The sequence below is a fragment of the Oncorhynchus gorbuscha genome, linkage group LG08 (genome assembly GCF_021184085.1).
Source record: "Oncorhynchus gorbuscha isolate QuinsamMale2020 ecotype Even-year linkage group LG08, OgorEven_v1.0, whole genome shotgun sequence".
Taxonomy (NCBI): Eukaryota; Metazoa; Chordata; class Actinopteri; order Salmoniformes; family Salmonidae; genus Oncorhynchus; species Oncorhynchus gorbuscha.
This window is the reverse complement of record NC_060180.1, coordinates 76916482-76929914: the sequence shown is the minus strand read 5'-3', so window position 1 is coordinate 76929914 and position 13433 is coordinate 76916482. Positions and strand designations below refer to the sequence as shown.

At 43.0% G+C, this 13433-nt stretch overlaps 1 protein-coding gene across 1 annotated transcript in view; it reads left to right on the top strand.

Moving 5' to 3' along the window:
* The window catches only part of gipc2 (GIPC PDZ domain containing family, member 2), a 67788-nt gene that overhangs the window by 45179 nt on the left and 9176 nt on the right, over positions 1-13433 (top strand). The window contains exon 2 of the mRNA XM_046360602.1: positions 5020-5205. Coding sequence (XP_046216558.1) covers positions 5020-5205 — 186 coding nt within the window. The remainder of the gene's footprint in view (positions 1-5019; positions 5206-13433) is intronic.

Below are 13433 nucleotides of genomic sequence, written 5' to 3'. Positions count from 1 at the left end.
AGCTTTGGGTGACCAGCGGTAGGGTCCTCCCAGTAGCTTTGGGTGACCAGCGGTAGGGTCCTCCCAGTAGCTTTGGGTGACCAGCGGTAGGGTCCTCCCAGTAGCTTTGGGTGACCAGCGGTAGGGTCCTCCCAGTAGCTTTGGGTGACCAGCGGTAGGGTCCTCCCAGTAGCTTTGGGTGACCAGCGGTAGGGTCCTCCCAGTAGCTTTGGGTGACCCGCGGTAGGGTCCTCCCAGTAGCTTTGGGTGACCCGCGGTAGAATCCTCCCAGTAGCTTTGGGTGACCCGCGGTAGGGTCCTCCCAGTAGCTTTGGATGTGTCCTGAATGGCACCCTGTTCCCTTTGGGCCCTGGTTAACAGTAGTTCTCTATACAAGGAATGGTCTTCCATTTGGGACACAGGGCCTTTCACCAGCCCTCCCAGTGGACTGAGCCATGGTCAGTTTAAAGGCCTTTTAAATCAGGCCTCAAACAGATCCCATTACCAACACCCCCTGGGTCTGCCACGAGGTGTGAAGCCAGATCTCTGCTGCATGGCGCTGGTAGAAAGGTCACCTTCCTCATCTGCTCTCCCAGTGGGAATAGGACATGACCGAAGAATAAACACATGACTCACTCATTAATGATTTCTCTATTAACACGCTGACGCTCACTCTGAAAATAAACTTTGAACTCGAGGCTTGAATCGCAGACGGACATCAGGGAATGCTGTCTTGTGTTTTTACAGAGGTTTTGGGACAATACACCTGACTCTGCTATTCAACCAGACTGCTTTTCCATTTTTTTTCGTATGGATCGAATGGCGGCTTCTGGTGAGAGTAGGGGAGGGGTATGCTTTCTCATCGACAATTCCTGGTGTACCGGGTTGAAAACATCTTGAGCGCCTGTTCACCCGACCTGGAGTTTCTGATGCTAAAATGCAGACCCCGCTATATGCCGAGGGAATTCACGTGCGTTATCACAGCTGTGTACATGCCACAATAAGCAAACACCAAGACAGCACTCAACGAACTGTACAAGAACATTATCTAGCAAGAATCCTCCTAACTGGAGGCAGTCTTTATTGTCGTGGGTGATTTAAAAAATAAAAAATAAAAATTTGTATCATTTGAAACATCACAAACATGATATCACCAACATGATGATGTTGTAGGCACAATAACAATCCGGACATTCCCCAACCAAAAACCCTGGGCGAACAGAGAATCCGTACCATGCTGAGACCCGTACTGCAGCATTCAATGTCAGCAGAATGGACCCCCATGACTCCGTCGTGTGCAACACATACAAAGCAAGCAGGTACAAGGTCCACAAATCCATCAGGGATGCAAAAAGACAATAGAGACTGAAACTTGAATTGATGTTCAACAATTCAGACTTGCGACACTTGTCACACCTGGACAAAAGGAACACCTATGTGAGAATGTTGTTCATTGACTACAGTTCAGCATTCAACCCTAAGTCTGGACACCTACCCTCTGCAACTGGACACTGGACTTCCTGACGGGTTGACCAGTGTCATGATGTGGCCCTTTCTGGGTATATAGATTGTGGCTTCCCCACTCTCTTCTACACCCCAGGTTCTGTTATCTCAGGTCGTAAATTCCTGGTGGAGTATGCAGTATGGAGAGAGAGATTTTCACAGTAGAACAAAGGTCGCAATTGTAAATGAGAACTTGTTCTCAACTTGCTTACCTGGTTAAATAAAGGTGAAATAAATAAATAAATAAAGGAACTCCCACCAATTTCTACTACATTGCAGAATTTGAGAATTGAGCAATTATCCACATTTTGGAGAATGTGTAAACGGTTGATGGAGAAGCCAGCTACGACCCGGTCCGTTTTTGTTTCGCGTTTCTGGGTCCTCTCCCAGTACTACCGCTGCACCATGCCACCTGGGTCCTCTCCCAGTACTATCGCTGCACCGTGCCACCTGAGTCCTTTACATTTACATTTACATTTAAGTAATTTAGCAGACGCTCTTATCCAGAGCGACTTACAAATTGGTGCATTCACCTTATGACATCCAGTGGAACAGTCACTTTACAATAGTGCATCTAAATCTTAAGGGGGGGGGGTGAGAGGGAATACTTATCCTATCCTAGGTATTCCTTAAAGAGGTGGGGTTTCAGGTGTCTCCGGAAGGTGGTGATTGACTCCGCTGTCCTGGCGTCGTGAGGAGTTTGTTCCACCATTGGGGGCCAGAGCAGCGAACAGTTTTGACTGGGCTGAGCGGGAGCTGTACTTCCCCAGTGGTAGGGAGGCGAGCAGGCCAGAGGTGGATGAACGCAGTGCCCTTGTTTGGGTGTAGGGCCTGATCAGAGCCTGGAGGTACTGAGGTGCCGTTCCCCTCACAGCTCCGTAGGCAAGCACCATGGTCTTGTAGCGGATGCGAGCTTCAACTGGAAGCCAGTGGAGAGAGCGGAGGAGCGGGGTGACGTGAGAGAACTTTGGAAGGTTGAACACCAGACGGGCTGCGGCGTTCTGGATGAGTTGAAGGGGTTTAATGGCACAGGCAGGGAGCCCAGCCAACAGCGAGTTGCAGTAATCCAGACGGGAGATGACAAGTGCCTGGATTAGGACCTGCGCCGCTTCCTGTGTGAGGCAGGGTCGTACTCTGCGGATGTTGTAGAGCATGAACCTACAGGAACGGGCCACCGCCTTGATGTTGGTTGAGAACGACAGGGTGTTGTCCAGGATCACACCAAGGTTCTTAGCGCTCTGGGAGGAGGACACAATGGAGTTGTCAACCGTGATGGCGAGATCATGGATGGGTCCTCTCCCAGTACTACCGCTGCACCGTGCCACCTGGGTCCTCTCCCAGTACTACCGCTGCACCGTGCCACCTGGGTCCTCTCCCAGTACTACCGCTGCACCGTGCCACCTGGGTCCTCTCCCAGTACTACCGCTGCACCGTGCCACCTGGGTCCTCTCCCAGGACTACCGCTGCACCGTGCCACCTGGGTCCTCTCCCAGGACTACCGCTGCACCGTGCCACCTGGGTCCTCCCCCAGGACTACCGCTGCACCGTGCCACCTGGGTCCTCCCCAGGACTACCGCTGCACCGTGCCACCTGGGTCCTCTCCCAGGACTACCGCTGCACCGTGCCACCTGGGTCCTCTCCCAGGACTACCGCTGCACCGTGCCACCTGGGTCCTCTCCCAGGACTACCGCTGCACCGTGCCACCTGGGTCCTCTCCCAGGACTACCGCTGCACCGTGCCACCTGGGTCCTCCCCCAGGACTACCGCTGCACCGTGCCACCTGGGTCCTCCCCCAGGACTACCGCTGCACCGTGCCACCTGGGTCCTCCCCCAGTACTACCGCTGCACCGTGCCACCTGGGTCCTCTCCCAGTACTACCGCTGCACCGTGCCACCTGGGTCCTCTCCCAGTACTACCGCTGCACCGTGCCACCTGGGTCCTCTCCCAGTACTACCGCTGCACCGTGCCACCTGGGTCCTCCCCCAGGACTACCGCTGCACCGTGCCACCTGGGTCCTCCCCCAGGACTACCGCTGCACCGTGCCACCTGGGTCCTCCCCCAGGACTACCGCTGCACCGTGCCACCTGGGTCCTCCCCAGGACTACCGCTGCACCGTGCCACCTGGGTCCTCCCCAGGACTACCGCTGCACCGTGCCACCTGGGTCCTCCCCCAGGACTACCGCTGCACCGTGCCACCTGGGTCCTCCCCCAGGACTACCGCTGCACCGTGCCACCTGGGTCCTCTCCCAGGACTACCGCTGCACCGTGCCACCTGGGTCCTCCCCCAGGACTACCGCTGCACTGTCAAGAAATGTATTTTCAAAAATGAATGAAAAATAAATAAAATAAAACACTGTGTATAGAAAACATTAAAAACACCTTGCTAATATTGAATTGGAACCTACCTTTTGTCCTCAGAACAGCCACAATTCGTCGGTGCATGGACTCTACAAGGTGCTCAAAGCGTTCCACAGGGATCCTGGCCCATGTTGACTCCAAATATTTCCACAGTTGTGTCAAGATGGCTGGATTTATTTTTTGGTGGTGGACCATTCTAGATACAGACGGGAAAACTGTTGAGTGTGAAAGAACTAGCAGCATTGCAGTTCTTGACACAAAACGGTGCGCCCGGCACCTACTACCTTACCCAGTTCAAGGTCTTGCCCATTCACCCTCTGAATGGCACACATACTGTACACGATCCGTGTCTCAACACTTAAAAATCCTTATTTAACCCGTCTCCTTCCGTTCAGCTACACTGATTTTGAAGTGGATTTAACAAGTGACATCCAATATGGAATCATAGTTTCACCTGGTCAGTCTATGTCATGGAAAGATCTGGTGTTCTTAATGTTTTGTCCACTCAGTGTGTCTTGATCAGAAATGGTTCCCCTGAAGGAACCTGGTCGGTCATGAATAGGAAAGGCTGAGTAATGGCACATGTTATGTCATATATGGGAGTATCTGCTCAATACAAATGGAGGAGGAAGGTGGAAGGGGGAGAAGGTAGGGAACTTGAATTACTGCAAAAATGGAGGAGGAAGGTGGAAGGGGGAGAAGGTAGGGAACTTGAATTACTGCAAAAATGGAGGAGGAAGGTGGAAGGGGGAGAAGGTAGGGAACTTGTCTGTCCTCCCTGAATAAAAAAACAAAATTGGCAACAACAACAAAAAATGTCAAAGAAATATACCAGTTTAACTTGAGGACCAAAATGTTGACCGAGGCTCCATACAGGTTGTAAAATGAGTTCGGAAGAGATCTTTTGATGTTCCGATTCCGTGGCACATGATTTTATCAACTGTCTCTCTGTCTCTTCGTGTGTCTCCAGATCCTGTTCATTAATATGTCTGTCTGTCGGTCTCTCCCTCCCCAGATCCTGTTCATTAATATGTCTGTCTGTCTCTCCCTCCCCAGATCCTGTTCATTAATATGTCTGTCTGTCTCTCCCTCCCCAGATCCTGTTCATTAATATGTCTGTCTGTCTCTCCCTCCCCAGATCCTGTTCATTAATATGTCTGTCTGTCTCTCCCTCCCCAGATCCTGTTCTGTACATTGAACACCCATAAGATCGACATGGAGAAGCTGCTTGGTGGTCAGATCGGCCTGGAGGACTTTATATTCGCCCACATTAAAGGGATTAAGAAGGAGGTGGAGGTGTTTAAATCAGAGGAGGCCCTGGGACTCACCATTACAGACAACGGGGCGGGATACGCCTTCATCAAGGTAGGATTTTGTTTAAATATTTTTTTAAAATAGAGAGATTTTATTGAGATATGAAAGATAGGAGAGTTTGCGAGTCAGAATGGCTGTGGTTCGGATCATAACCGATCCTGACTAGTCTCCCAGTCCTTTACATGTGCCAGGGTCCTGAGTACTAACTGCTTGACTACTCGGGCCACATCAAGGTAGGATACAATCAATCAATCCATAAAATCTCGTCAATCAACCATTAAAATATATCAATTGAATTGCAACTCATCTATTTATTATAGAAGGTTAAATCATTACAATCACAGGGCTGTCACTTCAATTAGGCAGTTGTTATAGACTATAGTTATATGATCAGGACTCTGGTGTCTATTATGTAGTGAAGTAAAACAATCGTTGGGATATAGTTTAGTACTACCTTAAGGCTGGTCTTAGAGAGGCTAGTTTAGTACTACCTGGTCTTAGAGAGACTAGTTTAGAACTACCGTAAGGCTGGTCTTAGAGAGGCTAGTTTAGTACTACCTGGTCTTAGAGAGGCTAGTTTAGTACTACCTGGTCTTAGAGAGGCTAGTTTAGTACTACCTGGTCTTAGAGAGGCTAGTTTAGTACTACCTGGTCTTAGAGAGGCTAGTTTAGTACTACCTGGTCTTAGAGAGGCTAGTTTAGTACTACCTGGTCTTAGAGAGGCTAGTTTAGTACTACCTGGTCTTAGAGAGGCTAGTTTAGTACTACCTGGTCTTAGAGAGGCTAGTTTAGTACTACCTGGTCTTAGAGAGGCTAGTTTAGTACTACCTGGTCTTAGAGAGGCTAGTTTAGAACTACCTGGTCTTAGAGAGGCTAGTTTAGAACTACCTGGTCTTAGAGAGGCTAGTTTAGAACTACCTGGTCTTAGAGAGGCTAGTTTAGAACTACCTGGTCTTAGAGAGGCTAGTTTAGAACTACCTGGTCTTAGAGAGACTAGTTTAGAACTACCTGGTCTTAGAGAGACTAGTTTAGAACTACCTGGTCTTAGAGAGACTAGTTTAGTACTACCTGGTCTTAGAGACTAGTTTAGTACTACCTGGTCTTAGAGAGGCTAGTTTAGTACTACCTGGTCTTAGAGAGACTAGTTTAGTACTACCTGGTCTTAGAGGCTAGTTTAAAACTACCTGGTCTTAGAGAGACTAGTTTAGTACTACCTGGTCTTAGAGAGACTAGTTTAGTACTACCTGGTCTTAGAGGCTAGTTTAGTACTACCTGGTCTTAGAGAGGCTAGTTTAGTACTACCTGGTCTTAGAGGCTAGTTTAGAACTACCTGGTCTTAGAGAGACTAGTTTAGTACTACCTGGTCTTAGAGAGACTAGTTTAGTACTACCTGGTCTTAGAGAGGCTAGTTTAGTACTACATTAAGGCTGGTTTTATGATCAAAGTTTTCCACCAACATCTTGTACAGACAGCAACAATAATGGCGTCTTTTTCTAGGCACAAACAGAAGCTAACTCCGCCTTGACTCGCTGGCCAAAGACTATGGGGGAACCCCCCCCCCCCAAAGGAATGGCTGAAGGAAACAGTGGTATTAATGTCAGGGTTTTATGACTACAAGCTGGTGGGCTCTATAGGTTAGTGTGTAAAACATTGCTCCAAGACACCCCCTTGTGTTGGTGAAGCGTCACGGTATCTTCAGAGCATTTACACCAGAGCGTTTCTTACTGTTTTGATTAGTCAGCGTTTTACAGAACAGACTGACCCCGGGTACACGAACCAGCTTCAGGGGAAAGATGGACTATAGTATGTTTATATCTACTGTATGCAGTATGGGTCAATTATTGTACATATATAATCTGTTTATTGTTGTCAGCACTAGTTCACCAGGGCCCGGTTTCCCATTAGCGATGAAAATTAGACTTCTGAGTGTTTTTGTAACGTGTGTTTTCCCAGAAGATGTAACGTGTGTTTTCCCAGAAGATGTAACGTGTGTTTTCCCAGAAGATGTAACGTGTGTTTTCCCAGAACACCACACTGAGAGAAGGTTCACTAAGGTTGTTGAGGCGTAGTGTTGATACTGATAGGATGGAAACAAAGGGAGCTCTCAGATCAGCTTTCTCCATTCAAATCTGACCTTGAACATTAGAATTATTTCACCAAACTGACAATGGATCAGCTTTCTCCATTCAAATTTGACCTTAATGGTCAAATCCACTCAAACTATCTCGAGCGCTGTTTTGCATCAGTTCACGGTTGATTCAGTCCCAACATGTTTTGCATGTCAGTTATCAAGATATTGGACTTTCAAGAAGCAAAGTGTCACAGGTCGCGTCATCATGATTTAGAATTCATTGACAATACTAACGACCAATCCGCTCCTAGAGAGATATTATTGAGGCGGATTATTCTAATGCGTATCCAATTAAAATGCTCTAAATCCCAGATCTGGCACATCATCGCACGTTAGGCTACACATCATGAGATGTATTGAGACTAATTACAGACGGTAGCCGACCAGTAACAAAATAGAACTCAAATGAATGAACACGAAATGTATTTCGATATGATTGAATTATATACAGTAGGCCTATGTAGCATATACTATAGGCTATTCATTTTTTTAATGCAGTTGTAACAGTATAACTTTAAACCGTCCCCTCGCCCATAACCGGGCGCGAACCAGGGACCCTCTGCACACATCAACAACAGTCACCCCTCGAAGCATCGTTACCCATCGCTCCACAAAAGCCGCGGCCCTTGCAGAGCAAGGGGAACCACTACTTCAAGGTCTCAGAGCAAGTGACGTCACCACCGCTAACTAAGCTAGCCATTTCACATCCGTTACACATGTTCACGCTATTTAGCGCGCACCACCGCTAACTAAGCTAGCCGTTTCACATCCGTTACACATGATGACACTATTTAGCGCGCACCACCGCTAACTAAGCTAGCCGTTTCACATCCGTTACACATGATGACGCTATTTAGCGCGCACCACCGCTAACTAAGCTAGCCATTTCACATTCGTTACACATGTTCACGCTATTTAGCGCGCACCACCGCTAACTAAGCTAGCCGTTTCACATCCGTTACACATGATGACGCTATTTAGCGCTCACCACCGCAAACTAAGCTAACCGTTTCACATCCGTTACACATGATGACGCTATTTAGCGCTCACCACCGCAAACTAAGCTAACCGTTTCACATCCGTTACACATGATGACGCTATTTAGCGTTACACAGTCATCTCGGTTTTCATTTGAAGCTTCTTTTTATCCTTCGATTTGTTTGTAACATTTACAAAGACATTGGCAACTTTGTTATGATGTTCCCAACGGTCACAGAGAGACAGATAAACATCTTGATTCTATGTTTAGTGGAGAACTTGTGTGTATAAAGTGACGCTGGAGGGCAATAAAAGCATCTTACGACAGTTGTTCTAGAGTGGTCTGAGGAAGAGGTTGGATTTACGAGTGTTTTCAAGAGCAACTTTAGTAACGATGGTTTTGGGAAACAGCTCGTAGACTTAAAGATGCTCCTACTTTTTGGGAAACCGGGCCCTGGTCATATTCCTTGGTGAATAAAAGTGCCTCTGATTTGTGGTTCTGAAGGAACCTGGTCGGTCATAAAGCTGGTTCTATTTGTGGTTCTGAAGGAACCTGGTCGGTCATAATGCTGGTTGTGGTTCTGAAGGAACCTGGTCGGTCATAAAGCTGGTTGTGGTTCTGTAGGAACCTGGTCGGTCATAAAGCTGGTTGTGGTTCTGTAGGAACCTGGTCGGTCATAAAGCTGACTGTGGTTCTGAAGGAACCTGGTTGGTCATAAAGCTGGTTGTGGTTCTGTAGGAACCTGGTCGATCATAAAGCTGGTTGTGGTTCTGAAGGAACCTGGTCGGTCATAAAGCTGGTTGTGGTTCTGTAGGGACCTGGTCGGTCATAAAGCTGGTTCTATTTGTGGTTCTGAAGGAACCTGGTCGGTCATAAAGCTGGTTCTATTTGTGGTTCTGAAGGAACCTGGTCGGTCATAATGCTGGTTGTGGTTCTGAAGGAACCTGGTCGGTCATAAAGCTGGTTGTGGTTCTGTAGGAACCTGGTTGGTCATAAAGCTGACTGTGGTTCTGAAGGAACCTGGTTGGTCATAAAGCTGGTTGTGGTTCTGTAGGAACCTGGTCGATCATAAAGCTGGTTGTGGTTCTGAAGGAACCTGGTCGGTCATAAAGCTGGTTGTGGTTCTGTAGGGACCTGGTCGGTCATAAAGCTGGTTCTATTTGTGGTTCTGAAGGAACCTGGTCGGTCATAAAGCTGGTTCTATTTGTGGTTCTGAAGGAATCTGTCGGTCATAAAGCTGACTGTGGTTCTGAAGGAACCTGGTCGGTCATAAAGCTGGTTGTGGTTCTGTAGGGACCTGGTCGGTCATAAAGCTGACTGTGGTTCTGAAGGGACCTGGTCGGTCATAAAGCTGGTTCTATTTGTGGTTCTGAAGGAACCTGGTCGGTCATAAAGCTGGTTCTATTTGTGGTTCTGAAGGAACCTGGTCGGTCATAAAGCTGACTGTGGTTCTGAAGGAACCTGGTCGGTCATAAAGCTGGTTGTGGTTCTGTAGGGACCTGGTCGGTCATAAAGCTGACTGTGGTTCTGAAGGGACCTGGTCGGTCATAAACATTTGGGAGGGACCGTACTGGTTCAGTGAACCTCCCTCTCATTCCTTAACAGACTCAGTCTGTATAAAGTAGATCATTCATATTCACACAGAACCAAAACCCGTCCAGGACCGTGCAGATTATCCTAAATTAGGAGATAAATCTGCATTGCACGTATATATTTTCTTTATTTCAACTCTTTGAAGCCTCTCATTATCAGGGAAGCCTTTCAACTAGTCCTCTGTAGAAACTATAGATCTTGGTATTTAACTAGTCCTCTATAGATCTTGGTATTTAACTAGTCCTCTATAGAAACTATAGATCTTGATATTTAACTAGTCCTCTATAGAAACTATAGATCTTGGTATTTAACTAGTCCTCTATAGAAACTATAGATCTTGATATTTAACTAGTCCTCTATAGATCTTGGTATTTAACTAGTCCTCTATAGAAACTATAGATCTTGGTATTTAACTAGTCCTCTATAGAAACTATAGATCTTGATATTTAACTAGTCCTCTGTAGAAACTATAGATCTTGGTATTTAACTAGTCCTCTATAGAAACTATAGATCTTGGTATTTAACTAGTCCTCTATAGAAACTATAGATCTTGATATTTAACTAGTCCTCTGTAGAAACTATAGATCTTGGTATTTAACTAGTCCTCTATAGAAACTATAGATCTTGATATTTAACTAGTCCTCTATAGAAACTATAGATCTTGGTATTTAACTAGTCCTCTATAGAAACTATAGATCTTGGTATTTAACTAGTCCTCTATAGAAACTATAGATCTTGATATTTAACTAGTCCTCTATAGAAACTATAGATCTTGATATTTAACTAGTCCTCTATAGATCTTGATATTTAACTAGTCCTCTATAGAAACTATAGATCTTGGTATTTAACTAGTCCTCTATAGAAACTATAGATCTTGATATTTAACTAGTCCTCTATAGAAACTATAGATCTTGGTATTTAACTAGTCCTCTATAGATCTTGATATTTAACTAGTCCTCTATAGATCTTGATATTTAACTAGTCCTCTATAGATCTTGATATTTAACTAGTCCTCTATAGAAACTATAGATCTTGATATTTAACTAGTCCTCTATAGAAACTATAGATCTTGGTATTTAACTAGTCCTCTGTAGAAACTATAGATCTTGATATTTAACTAGTCCTCTGTAGAAACTATAGATCTTGATATTTAACTAGTCCTCTATAGAAACTATAGATCTTGATATTTAACTAGTCCTCTATAGAAACTATAGATCTTGGTATTTAACTAGTCCTCTATAGAAACTATAGATCTTGGTATTTAACTAGTCCTCTATAGAAACTATAGATCTTGATGTTTAACTAGTCCTCTATAGATCTTGATATTTAACTAGTCCTCTATAGAAACTATAGATCTTGGTATTTAACTAGTCCTCTATAGAAACTATAGATCTTGGTATTTAACTAGTCCTCTGTAGATCTTGATATTTAACTAGTCCTCTATAGAAACTATAGATCTTGATATTTAACTAGTCCTCTATAGAAACTATAGATCTTGGTATTTAACTAGTCCTCTGTAGAAACTATAGATCTTGGTATTTAACTAGTCCTCTATAGAAACTATAGATCTTGATATTTAACTAGTCCTCTATAGAAACTATAGATCTTGATATTTAACTAGTCCTCTGTAGAAACTATAGATCTTGATATTTAACTAGTCCTCTATAGAAACTATAGATCTTGATATTTAACTAGTCCTCTATAAACTATAGATCTTGATATTTAACTAGTCCTCTATAGAAACTATAGATCTTGGTATTTAACTAGTCCTCTATAGATCTTGATATTTAACTAGTCCTCTATAGAAACTATAGATCTTGATATTTAACTAGTCCTCTATAGAAACTATAGATCTTGATATTTAACTAGTCCTCTATAGAAACTATAGATCTTGGTATTTAACTAGTCCTCTATAGAAACTATAGATCTTGATATTTAACTAGTCCTCTATAGAAACTATAGATCTTGATATTTAACTAGTCCTCTATAGAAACTATAGATCTTGATATTTAACTAGTCCTCTATAGAAACTATAGATCTTGATATTTAACTAGTCCTCTATAGAAACTATAGATCTTGGTATTTAACTAGTCCTCTATAGAAACTATAGATCTTGATATTTAACTAGTCCTCTATAGAAACTATAGATCTTGGTATTTAACTAGTCCTCTATAGAAACTATAGATCTTGATATTTAACTAGTCCTCTATAGAAACTATAGATCTTGGTATTTAACTAGTCCTCTATAGAAACTATAGATCTTGATATTTAACTAGTCCTCTATAGAAACTATAGATCTTGGTATTTAACTAGTCCTCTATAGAAACTATAGATCTTGATATTTAACTAGTCCTCTATAGAAACTATAGATCTTGATATTTAACTAGTCCTCTATAGAAACTATAGATCTTGGTATTTAACTAGTCCTCTATAGAAACTATAGATCTTGGTATTTAACTAGTCCTCTATAGAAACTATAGATCTTGATATTTAACTAGTCCTCTATAGAAACTATAGATCTTGATATTTAACTAGTCCTCTATAGAAACTATAGATCTTGATATTTAACTAGTCCTCTATAGAAACTATAGATCTTGATATTTAACTAGTCCTCTATAGATCTTGATATTTAACTAGTCCTCTATAGAAACTATAGATCTTGATATTTAACTAGTCCTCTATAGAAACTATAGATCTTGGTATTTAACTAGTCCTCTATAGAAACTATAGATCTTGATATTTAACTAGTCCTCTATAGAAACTATAGATCTTGATATTTAACTAGTCCTCTATAGAAACTATAGATCTTGATATTTAACTAGTCCTCTATAGAAACTATAGATCTTGGTATTTAACTAGTCCTCTATAGAAACTATAGATCTTGATATTTAACTAGTCCTCTATAGAAACTATAGATCTTGATATTTAACTAGTCCTCTATAGAAACTATAGATCTTGATATTTAACTAGTCCTCTGTAGAAACTATAGATCTTGATATTTAACTAGTCCTCTATAGAAACTATAGATCTTGATATTTAACTAGTCCTCTATAGAAACTATAGATCTTGGTATTTAACTAGTCCTCTATAGAAACTATAGATCTTGGTATTTAACTAGTCCTCTGTAGAAACTATAGATCTTGATATTTAACTAGTCCTCTGTAGAAACTATAGATCTTGGTATTTAACTAGTCCTCTATAGAAACTATAGATCTTGGTATTTAACTAGTCCTCTATAGAAACTATAGATCTTGGTATTTAACTAGTCCTCTGTAGAAACTATAGATCTTGGTATTTAACTAGTCCTCTATAGAAACTATAGATCTTGGTATTTAACTAGTCCTCTATAGAAACTATAGATCTTGGTATTTAACTAGTCCTCTATAGAAACTATAGATCTTGGTATTTAACTAGTCCTCTATAGAAACTATAGATCTTGGTATTTAACTAGTCCTCTGAAACTTGATCTTGTAGAAACTATAGATCTTGATATTTAACTAGTCCTCTATAGAAACTATAGATCTTGGTATTTAACTAGTCCTCTGTAGAAATTATAGATCTTGATATTTAACTAGT